The following is a 12719-nucleotide window of genomic DNA, read 5'->3' as shown; positions in this document are numbered from 1 at the left end:
GGGTGGAGAGGGTGGAGATATTATAGGAATCTATCCCAATTTTTCTTTTGCAGGACCCACAGCTAAAAAACCTTTCTTTCTTATGATAACGAGATTTATTTGAATATGGAATCCAATCCTGGAAATACTGCATCCTGCTTTTTTTACTACCCAAGGACTCGATACATTTCAAATTCGAGAAATATCTATGGGAGCGTGTGCTATCAAATAACAATTAACCGATCTGGATTTGCAGAGTCCCTACTTCTAATAACATTTCATCTGTAAACCACCCCTCTTAATTTGACACTAAATCAAAATTGGGGTGCAAGTTTGGTCCTGTTGGCCGATGTTTACCGTAAACCTGGACTAGGTCTGGACTAAAATACCTTAGCCCTGAGAGAGGATTAGGGTTGAGAATTTTTTACCTTAAGTCTAGGTCGGGCCAGGGTTAATGTTCCAGTTTGAGTCCACCCAGCTCACCTTGGCCTTGTCTTCTTTCTTCTTTTGCATATGCTAGGGGAATCCTGATAGAATTCGATGAATTTGGGCTAAATATCTGAGATTATTTTTTAAGGCTGACAATTTGATTGACGTATCGTAATGAAACGATATGTGGTGAAACTTGGCCCCTGGTCATTGTGGACAAAAATCTCATAGTTATGGGGAGGAAAGAAAAAACAGAAAAGAAAACGATATAACATAACTAATAACAACTAGAAAAAAAGGGAGGGGGGGATGGTATGCTTGGGTTTTAAACGTGTTGCACTAGTTTTGAATTGATCATAGTTAACTGGTTACGAAAATTTGATCCAGTAATAATTAGCGGCCTCCAAGCACACCACTTATATATTAAAAGAAATGGAAATTGGGAGGCTGTTTCATCCTTTCAACACCCCTTTCAAATGTTTTAGCACAAAATTAGAGTTCTATACCAGTCAATACACTCAGCTATGCCTAATGAAGTAGACGTTTTATTATTTTTCTCTGGCAGTATATGGATTAGTTTATGTGATAGAGGATCAAGTAAGTATCTTATTAGTACATTTTCGGCTTAAAATGAGTAGAAGAAATAGCTAAAATTGTAAAATATGTCATTTTATATTTTATATTTTATATTCATCTCCGTTTGATGGCATTTTGGTAATTTTATTAAAACTTTGAATCAAAGTTTGAGCGACTTTTCTTACTTAATTTGAACTAGAATTTGGCTATCGAGATGTATACAGGTCCTCTATCACATGGACTAGCCTCATGTATTGGCAAGTGGCAAATATGAAAGCATTATAGTTCACTTTCTTTTTTTTTTTTCGCTAAAGATCCAAAAAACTTTATTAAAGGGAAAAGAAAAAAAATACGATGGCGATTTCAAGTCCCCACCTTCGGCATTGCCATTAGCAGGGAACTAAAATCACATTAACCGAATCTAAATCGAGGCCTAGTGTTTTTATCATTCACTAGCTCAGCCCACATATGATGAGGTAAGATTGGATTAATCCCTTTAATTTTAATATTGAGTAGTGTTTTAGAGTCTGATATAGTGCCACTTGATATGGGATTGCTAAAAGTTTGAAGGAGTCTTCTTTCCATTTATTTTAGGTGAAGAGTTTGTTATCTGGGAGTATCCCTACTTTTTTTTTTTGCTAACGACGGGTATCTAGGCCTTCGGCCTGACTAGTCCCGCGGGCCCCTACTGACCCACAACCGCATGGATCGGATCATACTAGGGTTGAATGAGAAACATTCAACTTTCACTGAAAACAGTGAAGAGCACTAAACACCTCTGTATGAATGGCCCAAGGGGTGCCTAGTGGGAGTCAAACTTAGGATGTCGGAGTTTATGGCGCGTACCAAGTTTGTTGCTCACCAACTGCGCTACCCCCTGGGTTCCGGGAGTGTCCCTACACTAGTGCATGAATCAATAAAAATGCACGTAAGAACAACAACAGAGCAGCCATTATGGCCTTTCATAGAGGCCAGGGTAGTCATTTCCACTTTCACCTCCACCTCCACGTGTCTAACCGCACTCCCCCCCTTCCCTTTTTCTCTAACTGAATTGAAAACATTTTTCCTTTTATTATAATAGTAGAAACGCAACCCTAAAATGATGCAGAAGATAATGGAAAAAACAAAAGCAAGCAATGCACACAGATTTATGAGGTTCGGAAAGATTGCCTACGTCCCCAGTGAGATGAGATCCTGCTTCACTATCAATGGAGAAGAGGGGGAGACCTACAAGAGCAAAACCAAAAAATTGGAAAGGCGCTAACTGGTTAACAGAACCACCGTCTTATCTATCGAGGCGCTACACCAATACTCTCTGGATTAAACTGCGATGGAATATAAGACATTGCACACCAATAGGATAACACGTTTAAAACCCTAGAGGACTACTTGATTGAACATAACGTCAGGTGTTAACAGATGCAAGATGGGCCTCTTTAAAGACACCAATAAAATGTTTAAATCTCTCTGGCTAGTGCGCCTTTTGATCCATATGAAAACATGTAGAATTGGACACGTCATGATAAACATAAAAAAATAAGAAAAAAACGTACTCCTCATATCCAAGTATAGATCTCTGTCTGGCCCCACTAGTGGGTCCCCTATCTGGCCCAATGTTGTCATCCACCAAAATAAGAAAAATAATTATTCAAGGGTGGATGCAATCGTGTGCTCATCACCTAGTGGATATGTATGTGTACAGTAACTTGAATTTATTTCACATGGATAATCCTTTAGAGGGATTAATATTTTATAATAAAAAAACAAGCATTCATCACTATATCTAGAGAATGCACTTATGGTGATTTGCATCAAATTCAAAACCATAGTTCTCAATCTCCATATCCTGTTTATCCCTTCTTACTCCTCCAAAGCTGGCTTCATCCATTATAGAAGTCTTCCACAAAGATCTTTTACCCATCAATCCATGATTTCATCAACCATCAAATGCCTCGAAACCACTCATTCCATTGATGACCCAACAACTATTAGGCGATCTGCAAACTATCAACGTAGTATCTGGGATTTTGATTTTGTTCAATCCTTAAAGAGTGATTACAAGGTAATCATATGAGGATTTTTTTTTTTTGGTGGGGGTGGGGGTTCCCTTCAATTTTGATTTTGTGCTATCCTTTTGTATTTTATTTGGTGACAAATTTTTCTATAGGGGGAGACCTACAAGAGCAAAACCAAGAAATTGGAAGAGGAAGTGAGGCATAGGTTTGATGATGATGGAGCCATGGGGCAGTTGGGTTTGCTCGAGTTGATTGATGATATTGAGAGAGTTGGGTTAGGGTACCTCTTTGAAGAAGAGATCAAGAAAACCCTGGACACCATAGTGTGCATGGAAGATATAAAGGAGGGTCTCCATGCCACAGCTCTTCGGTTTAGGCTCCTTAGACAACATGGGTATGAGGTAAACCAAGGTAAATGGTCCCCCCAAAGAATGAAAATAGAACCCAATTTCTCTCTCTCTCTCTCTCTCTCTATATATATATATATATATAACATATATGAACTTCAAATTGTGGATCAGATACGTTCAACCACTTGAAAGATGAGATGGACAATTACATGGCTGGCTATTTAGCAGATGTAAATGGAATACTAAGTTTGTATGAAGCTTCTCACCTTGCTGCAGAAGGTGAAAGTATTTTGGAGGAGGCCAAACACTTTACAAGGACAGCTCTAAAGGGAATGAAGGGTAATATAGACCCAAACCTAGCAAAACAAGTGAATCATGCTTTGGAGCTTCCTCTTCACAAGAGGATAACAAAGTTGGAGGCTAGGTGGTATATGGACATCTATCAGAGAAAGGAGAAGTCAATTCCTGCTTTAAACCAACTAGCAAAGTTGGATTTCAATATTGTCCAAGGAATTCATCAGGAAGATGCAGCTGATTTATCAAGGTATATGTCCGTATAATTACTTCCACACTAGAATTGAATTCAGTCCAACTCCCACAAACACAAAAAACATCAATTCTATTCTTGTTTTTCCTGTCCATTTTAGGTGGTGGAAAAATTTGGGCCTTGGTGACCAGTTTGAGTTTATAAGAGATAGTCTGATCCCATGCGTTTTATGGACAATTGGTTTGAACCCAGAGCCTCAATTTAGTAATTTTAGGAAGGAACTGACTAAGGTTGGTATGCTAATAACGATGATCGATGATGTTTATGATGTCTATGGTACCTTGGAAGAGCTTGAACTTTTTACTGATGCTGTGGAGAGGTTTGTTAATTTGGTGATTCTATCTTATTAATTGAGACTAACTTTTTTTTTTTTATTATTAAGTTTCATCTCTACTGGCTACTGACCTCATTTCATAATCTAATGTCATATATATAATTTCAGATGGGATGTCAAGGCAATAGGACAACTTCCAGACTATATGAAGACATGCTTTTTGGCTCTCTTCAACAATGTTAATGAAATGGCCTATTTTCACCTCAAGGAACATGGAATTGACAGCATACCTTTCCTTAAGAAAGCGGTATATATCACAATTATAAATCATTTATCTTTTTTAGTTCTTTCACTTTCCACCAATCATATATAACTTATTATCTTCCACTTCAAAATCTTATTCCAGTGGATTGATCTATGCAAATCATACTTAGTAGAAGCAAAGTGGTATTACAATGGTCATAAAACAACACTCCAGGAGTACCTAAACAATGCAGTGATTTCAATAGGATGCAATGTAATACTCATTCATTGCTTTTTCGCATTGCGACAAACGATTCGAGAGGAGGCATTAGATTGCGTATCACAAAATTTGAATATCTCATGTTGCTCATTGATGATTGTTCGACTTGCTAACGATCTTGGTACTTCAAAGGTGTGTGAGAGCCTCAATTTTTTTTATTTTTTATTTCCTAAAAGTGAGCATGGATCCTCTCCATTTAAATGGCATGTTCGTTGATTTTTATTTTATTTTACTTTTTTTTTTTTTCATGCAGGCTGAATTAGAGAGAGGTGATGCACTGAAATCAATCCAATCTTACATGTATGAAACTGGTGCTTCTGAGGATATGGCTCGTGAACATATAAGCCACATGATTGATGAAACGTGGAAGAAGATGAATACAGATGTAATCAAAAATGAATTTCTTCTGTCTCAACCTTTTATCAAGACAACAGTAAATCTTGCTCGTACGTCACTATGCATATATCAATATGGAGATGGCCATGGTGTCTTTGACGATGAGAGCAAAAATCGAGCTGAATCATTGTTGTTTGAACCTATTCCTTTGTTAATGGATGCTTAAGGGCCTTCTTTGCTAGTTCTCTTCCCTTCTTCTCCTTCCATTCCTTTCCTCTCCATACCAAAAAAGAATACATAAATAAATAAATAATATTGTAATACATGCTTCGAACGTTATAGAAATTACCTTGAATGAAAAGTTTTGTTGTTGTTTTTCTTGTTTATTGAAAACATTAATGATCAATATCACTTCTTTGCTTGATAAAGAATGTTGAGTGGTTTTGAACCATACATGTAAGTATGCTTACTGCACTACCCACATGACAAATGCTTTATGGGTTCTACACATTTGGATCCATCAACAACAAGGTGTGAGGCCCATTTTGGAAGGGCAAACCACTTGAAATGGACAGTATTTTTCGGTGCCTCTTTACGACTTATTAAAAAAAGAGAAGAAAATTCCATATCACCAACTTGAAGGGTTAATTAAAGTCACCCCTTATTCTTGCTCTATATTTATTTAAATCCTTTGAAACTTCTTGTCTGATTCCCAAAAGTAAACTTTCATTTCTATTTCTCCCTTGATAATTCAAGTATTTGAGTTACCCCTATCTCCCCTTTCTCTCTTGTAATCACCTGTGGGAGTCCACCTCCGACCTGTTACCCTACCCTTGCATCTAACTTCTTATTGTAAGATTTCCTATTAGGTGGGCTAGCATAGTCAAAGATTTGTTTTCAAAACCGGTTTAGTGGTGTTGACTAAAGATGGAGTAAGCAGAAAGAATCCAATATTATTGGTAAGTGATCTCTATGGAGATATTGGATTCTATTAGCACACCTTAATGGTATGAAATATTTATTTCTATGTGTGGACCTAAGGTATTGTTTCCTTAATGGGGAGGAAACCCTAATTTTATTGCAGGGTTGGTCCCTACCCTCACCCCTATATATAGTTATCACTGACCCATTAAGTGAAGCTAACGACCAAAAGCAAAAGGGAAAGAGGGTAGACCAGACCAACATTGATCGTGTTGTACGAGGAGCATACAAGAAGACATTGAGGAGTTCTTATTCTTCAACCATGGATTCAGGTATGCCTAAAACATATATTTTATAGTGTTTGTCGTGCATGCTTATCGATCTTCATGAATCGTTCCGCATATGTTTTTCTATCAATGGTATCAGAGCCTCGTTCATGAAAAATCGATCGGCTGTACCACCAGTAATAAACATCAATTTTTTCTCCTCGAGTCGTTTTGTTTTGAAGAAACGAAGAAAAATAATATATTATATATATTACTAAAGGACAAAAACTTACAAAGTTAAATTTAAAAAAAAAAAAAAAAAAAAAACCATACAAAAGCAGTGTAGGATCATTACATTGATCCGTACGCATTATTAATCGGTTTTGATTTTTTTTTATTTAAAAAAAAGATTTCTCTTTTGGAGAACCGTATCAAAAAAAAAAAATGCAAAAAGTCAAAAGTTAGTACGTAGTTGTTTAAAAAAAAAATGACAAAAGTTAAAAGGTCAGTACGGTGTATTTGAAACTGTGTTTTGGTTGTTTAAAAAAAAAAATGTCAAAAGTTAAAAAGGTAAGTACGGTTTTGATTGCTTTTTAAAAAAAAAATAAAAAATAAATAAATTTCCTTTTACTGGTTGTTACTCTTTTTGAGGAAAAAACCGTACAAAGTTTATGATTCTTCAATAAAAAAAAAAAATACAAAAAGTTTTTTTTTTTTTTTCTTTCCATGGTTGATTATGAAAAATCTAAACTTCATGTTTCTTCGGTTTGAAGAATCGAATTGGTATATCAATGGGTCGGTAGACTCGGTACAGATAAAGGGTTAAAATAATAATAATAATTAAAGTTAAGGGTATTTCTATCTTATCCGAATTGGATTAGGTGGGATCAGTATCGACCCTGATTGAATATGGTTTTGTAACATATGACTGTTTGTAGCTGGTTATTATCCTCTTTTAATCTATCCGTCCCAATCCCAATTCCAAGTATCAAGTACTTGGTGACTCCTTTCAACTATAGCATTTAGTATGAAATGACACATAGACATGTTTATGATGGGGCAAGCATTGTCTTGTTTGTAACATTGATGTGAGTTTTTTTTTGGACTTATTATCCGGTGGGATGCATAAGAGGGGTTAACATTTAAGGCAATGGAGGATAATGCTTATTTTATTTAATTTAATTTTTTTTTTAAGGTTAAATGGGCTGAGTCTATGGGTGTTTGAAAGTTTGTTTTGAGTTGCCCATGTTTATTTAAGTGTAATGAGTTGAAGCTTATGGGCCTAATTTGAAATAGGCTGAATTGAACCAAATTAAATCCGATTTGGTAAACCAAATTAGATTGTAGACCACTATAATGTTGAACACGTATGTTTCAAGCATTGTTTGATTAGATCCAATGATCCGAATCAACATCGATTGAGACCGATCCTACACTTGATCGTTTAAGACTTGGCATTGGTATTGTGTCATAGGTAAAATAATAATAATAAAATCCAATGTCTTGATCAAGACCCCTTAAAGTGATTAAATCCTAAACCAACCCAAAATCAAGATGAATCGGTTCAACCAAAATTGTGCCTTCACTAAACCGATCAGGTTGGTAAATTCAGATATCCGACACATTGACAAAAAAAAAAAATCTATTATTTTTGTATTTAGTCATAGAACCAATTGGTCATTGATTAATGTGTTGAAAATTAAATATGTTATTGATATTGTGAAGGATTTTATCGTTTGAAATTGTCTTATATGGTAATGATCAATTTTCACATAATGTCTAATGAAGTTTTTTTTTAGATTTAAAACAATTATTTTGAGAGTCCCAAGGCATTGTGAATAATAAAATACCATTGGTTTTCATGATGTCACTTTATCATGTACTTGTGATGTTGTGGATAATTACTTAACTGGTCAAACCAGTGGGATGATGTAATTATATATTCTGAAATGTTGTTTATGGTTCGACCAGTGGATGTATGTTCAATATACTGGGTTGAATTTAAAACAAGAAAATTGAGACCTATATTTTGTGTTCCATAACTGTTTTGGAACAGCTATAGTGTTTTGTCTTTATTCTATAGTGGCTTTAGAATTGTATTTCTGTTTATGCATGTTTTTGCACTGGTTTATCATTACTATGATATTAAAAAAAAATGTCATTTATGAATGACATAAGCAGAAAATTAATGGTCTTTTATGTTTGCATGTCATATTTAGAATACTCTATGATGAATAAATATATTGGAGTTAAGTTAGGTGTAAGCTTTCACACATGTTTAGCTGTAAAACGCATTTCTAGGGAACCATGAAAGGGTGATGTGGATTCCACCAAAGTGACGTATCTTGTTCTTTCATGGTTTTTCCTAGGGCAGCATAGTAGGTGACATTTCCCTAAAGATGATGTCACCAAAGTTAAAGAAAATGACAGTAACCTAAGGACTATGATCCCAAATGTAAGGGGATTTCAAAAGTTATTGTTCTTTTCACAGTTAATACAAGAAAATGAGAGGACCAGTGTATTCCTGTCTTAAAGGATAATGATACAGTTTCAGCTATTACTCTTGAGTGATGTAGTCATTACAGTGAATGCACATGAATCTCACCAAATTAAACTTTGTTATTAGTGTGGTCTATTTAAATCGATTTTTTTAAGATTCTTGTGGCTAGAATTGACATCTTAAAGATTAATATTAATGATGATACCTATACTCACATTTGAGACGTTATGACACAAGATATCTTACGTTGCTTCTACATGTTGATGATTTATTAACTATTTTCAGCATAGTTTCAATGAAAACCAGTTTTGAAGTCTACTGATTGGATAGACCATAAACAATTTATGCAAGTGAAATAAAAAATCATTTCATTTTAGTTTATTAAAATGATTTTTGTAATCTATTTATGTTGTTGACTATTTTGACCATGTTTGGTCAAGCCAACAATTAGGTCCAGTTATACTATGAACTGATTTTGACTCATATAACTGATATTTTTAATGGGTCATCTGGTTTTCACTCTCTTATATTAGTAGGAGAATAAATTATTATCTTATTGAGGGTGATAGATGTATTATACATGTTTTATTATGTATACTACACTTGTCGTTTCATGAATTTTAAGTCAATCTGGGGTATTTTGATATTTTCTTCGATATTATATTTATCATTCGTGACATCAGGTTTCGTCACGAGACACATAATTATGAGTTTTGACACCCATTTATGATTCAAAATATCACAAGTGCATTGTTTAAGTAATATTTCTTCGAATTTATGTCATATTTGTACTTATGATAAAGTTTAATTTTATTGAAAATTCATCGAGATAAAACAGATATATTATATTTGAATGATTTAAATGAACTCATTGAAGTTTTAGCGGCTTATTGGTATAAAGCCTATGAAGTTGTTTATACTTATCATGGATCTAAGCCAACATTACCTTTATTTATTAAAGACTTATTGTTGTTTTTAGCCTATAAGTTATTCGGTTCATGTGCCCTGTTAGCTAAATAATTTTCTTTTGACTTAAAGAAATAATGGGGCTTTATTATGATTGACTTTAAAGTTTATGAGCTAATATTTGTGTTGGATATTAAAGTCATTTGGGTTGAAAGTTCATATTTGTATACAACTTTGTATATCTAATGAATTATGGATAAAGTAACATATTTCATGTGTTTTTTGTTATCATGAATAAATATTATGAACTTTCATATTTAGCATATTGTCATTATAGAAAATACCATGTTTATATTTTTATTTATTTATGGTAATGGCTGGAAGTACAAAACTGTTATACTAAAAATGTACTCACTTTGATAACTGTTAAATTATAGTATTACCATATTGACTATTAGGGTTTATAATGGGTTGCTTTTGTGGGCTTATGTTGAATATTTTATCAATTAAATACTGAAATAGCTCATCTTATTGTTTGCATCCAAAATCTAAACCCACGGACATTTGGTAGCAATCCAACTCTATAGATTTTCATAATTTCAGTGATTATGCTTCTACTTAGTGGGCTAGTTACTGAGATTGTGAAATTACTATTGACTATTCAGAATGGGTTGCAGTCAAGGAGACCATATGGCGAATGATGTGTTCTTGCCACCACAGGTGAGTCTTCATTTGGTTGGTTTCGCTTGATAGTGTGAGCGTGACATTTTGGGCTTCATAGCTTTGGAGGTTCTTGTCTTGCCACCACAGGTGACGAAATCTTCAAAGTGGTGTTGTTTTGAGCGTCTCGCCTTACATGTGAAAGATTCCACTATGTGTTGGGCGATCTTGCCACCACAGGTGTGACCCCGATGACGTCGAATCTTTTTCCAGTTTCTGTTTTCCTACAGTTATTGAAAATAATACTAGGATAAATCTGATTAAAAAACCAATTAGTCAGATTTAATTATATTGTTGGAAAGTTTAATATGCCTTCTATTCTTGCATATTATATATTTTGATAAATATGTATGATTATATTTGTCAGCTTTGACTTCTCAGCTATTTTCTGTTAAAAAAATTTGAATGGTTCCAATTTTAAGAATTGGAACTAATCCTTTAATATTTCTCTGGCTATTATGATAATAAATTTTAATCTTGAATTGATGAGCCTCATAAGCCAGTGGTTGTTAATTATGTTCAAGCTAAGGTTCTTTATGAAAATGGGAGGAATCGAATAGGTTTATCTAAAGATCAGTGGGAGTAAGCTCATGAATCATAAATTTCTGTAGAACTATATTATTACAAATTGTTGACTCTATATCTAAACCATTGAGGATGTTCCGTGACAACCCCGCTGCGGTTTGTTTCTCTCATAACCGTAAAAGTACTTCAGACTCTAAACACATTGACATTAAGTAATTTTTTGTCAGAGAGAAAGTTCAAGAGTCATAGATTACAATAGAATAGATTGCTACAGAAAACATGATTGTAGATCCTCTTACTGAGGGCTTGACTCCAAAAGTCTTTCAAGCGCATGTCACTAATATGGGACTTGTTAGTTCTTTTAATGTATTTTATTAGTGGGAGCTTTGCTCATATATCCAGTTGCCTCTGAGTTCAGCATTATTATATTTATGAAACATCATTATTGTTCTCAAGAATATATATGCATTTTATGGCCATTTGTTTATGTGTATACACTTATTTATTTACCTCCTACAAAAAATTGAGGTTATATGTGGTGTATTTACCTCATTCGGTATCTGAGGTTCCAGTCAATACACACATCCAGTCGCTAGCAAAGCCTCGTTTGATTGAGGTCTAGTCCTAGTGTTGTGGGACATCCGGACCCAGTCCCAATGAGCTTCTTTGATTGAAGCTTGAGCGTTTGGGAGACGCTTGTAATTAATGAGACCTTCGGTATCTGTCTCATAGGGCTCATTTGTTTTTTTGAGCCAGAACCAATTTGGAAATAGACATGATGATCACTATTGCATGTTATTTTCATACCACACTTTCATACTGTTCATCCCAAGTTGGTGATGTTATGAGCACTTTGACGTGTGTGGTCTCATATCGCTTTAGATGTGATAATCAATATGGTTGGGTGTTTGTAATTATCATTCGGACCAAGGCATTTGGTTTAAGGTGCACTCTATTCGACACTGTTTTGTTTGTGGCCACATTCAGTTTATCTAAACCGGAGAGTCGTTTTAAATAAATTTTAAAATCTAAAACTTGTGACATATACTGCCCAAGTGGGAGATTGTAAGATTTCCTATTAGGTGGGCTAGCATAGTCAAAGATTTGTTTCGAAAACCGGTTTAGTGGTGTTGACTAAAGATGGAGTAAGCAGAAAGAATCCAATATTATTGGTAAGTGATCTCTATGGAGATATTGGATTCTATTAGCACACCTTAATGGTATAAAATATTTATTACTATGTGTGGACCTAAGGTATTGTTTCCTTAATGAGGAGGAAACCCTAATTTTATTGCAGGGTTGGTCCCTACCCTCACCCCTATATATAGTTATCACTGACCCATTAAGTGAAGCTAACGACCAAAAGCAAAAAGGGAAAGATGGTAGACCAGACCAACATTGATCGTGTTGTACGAGGAGCATACAATAAGACATTGAGGAGTTCTTATTCTTCAACCATGGATTCAGGTATGCCTAAAACTTGTTTTGTAGTATTTGTTGTGCATGCTTATCGATCTTCATGAATCGTTCCGCATATATTTTCTTTTACTTATCCCATCCATTTCCCCCTTCAATTCCTGTAGCTTCCCTCTTCCCAATGACTCCCCCGCCCTCCTCTCCACCAACCCGGCAGCTCTCCCCAACTCCCCCAACCCCATTCCATGCATCCTCGATCTTGACCTGAGTTAAGTTCTGCAAAAACCAAAATGGAGTATTGTATACCATTCATATCTGACCCCAAATGGAATATTGTAAACACCCAATTGCGATATCTATTGATATAACTTATGATTTTGGGAATAGTAGCAATACGATATGTTGAGATACTATTCTAGCAGCATCTCTAAATAAT

At 34.8% G+C, this 12719-nt stretch overlaps 1 protein-coding gene across 1 annotated transcript; it reads left to right on the top strand.

The window, feature by feature from the left end:
- The first annotated feature begins 2814 nt into the window (after positions 1-2814).
- Positions 2815-5482, top strand: LOC122070252 (alpha-terpineol synthase, chloroplastic-like). Its single transcript, XM_042634376.1, has 7 exons — positions 2815-3046; positions 3152-3410; positions 3521-3893; positions 3997-4215; positions 4339-4477; positions 4577-4825; positions 4947-5482. The coding sequence occupies exons 1-7, from the start codon at positions 2912-2914 to the stop codon at positions 5253-5255; spliced, it is 1683 nt and encodes a 560-aa protein (XP_042490310.1). The 5' UTR covers positions 2815-2911; the 3' UTR covers positions 5256-5482.
- The last annotated feature ends 7237 nt before the right edge of the window (positions 5483-12719 follow it).

Source organism: Macadamia integrifolia, unplaced genomic scaffold, assembly GCF_013358625.1.
Source record: "Macadamia integrifolia cultivar HAES 741 unplaced genomic scaffold, SCU_Mint_v3 scaffold865, whole genome shotgun sequence".
Lineage (NCBI taxonomy): Eukaryota > Viridiplantae > Streptophyta > Magnoliopsida > Proteales > Proteaceae > Macadamia > Macadamia integrifolia.
This window is presented reverse-complemented; position numbering and strand designations above follow the sequence as displayed.

What these genes read in the sequence shown, in the direction of transcription:
- LOC122070252 (XM_042634376.1), top strand. Translation starts at nt 2,912, where the DNA reads ATGATTTCATCAACCATCAAATGCCTCGAAACCACTCATTCCATTGAT. An exon ending in TGGGTATGAGGTAAACCAAG is followed by an intron (nt 3,411 to 3,520) that starts GTAAATGGTCCC and finishes ATTGTGGATCAG; the next exon opens with ATACGTTCAACCACTTGAAA. An exon ending in TTTACTGATGCTGTGGAGAG is followed by an intron (nt 4,216 to 4,338) that starts GTTTGTTAATTT and finishes ATATAATTTCAG; the next exon opens with ATGGGATGTCAAGGCAATAG.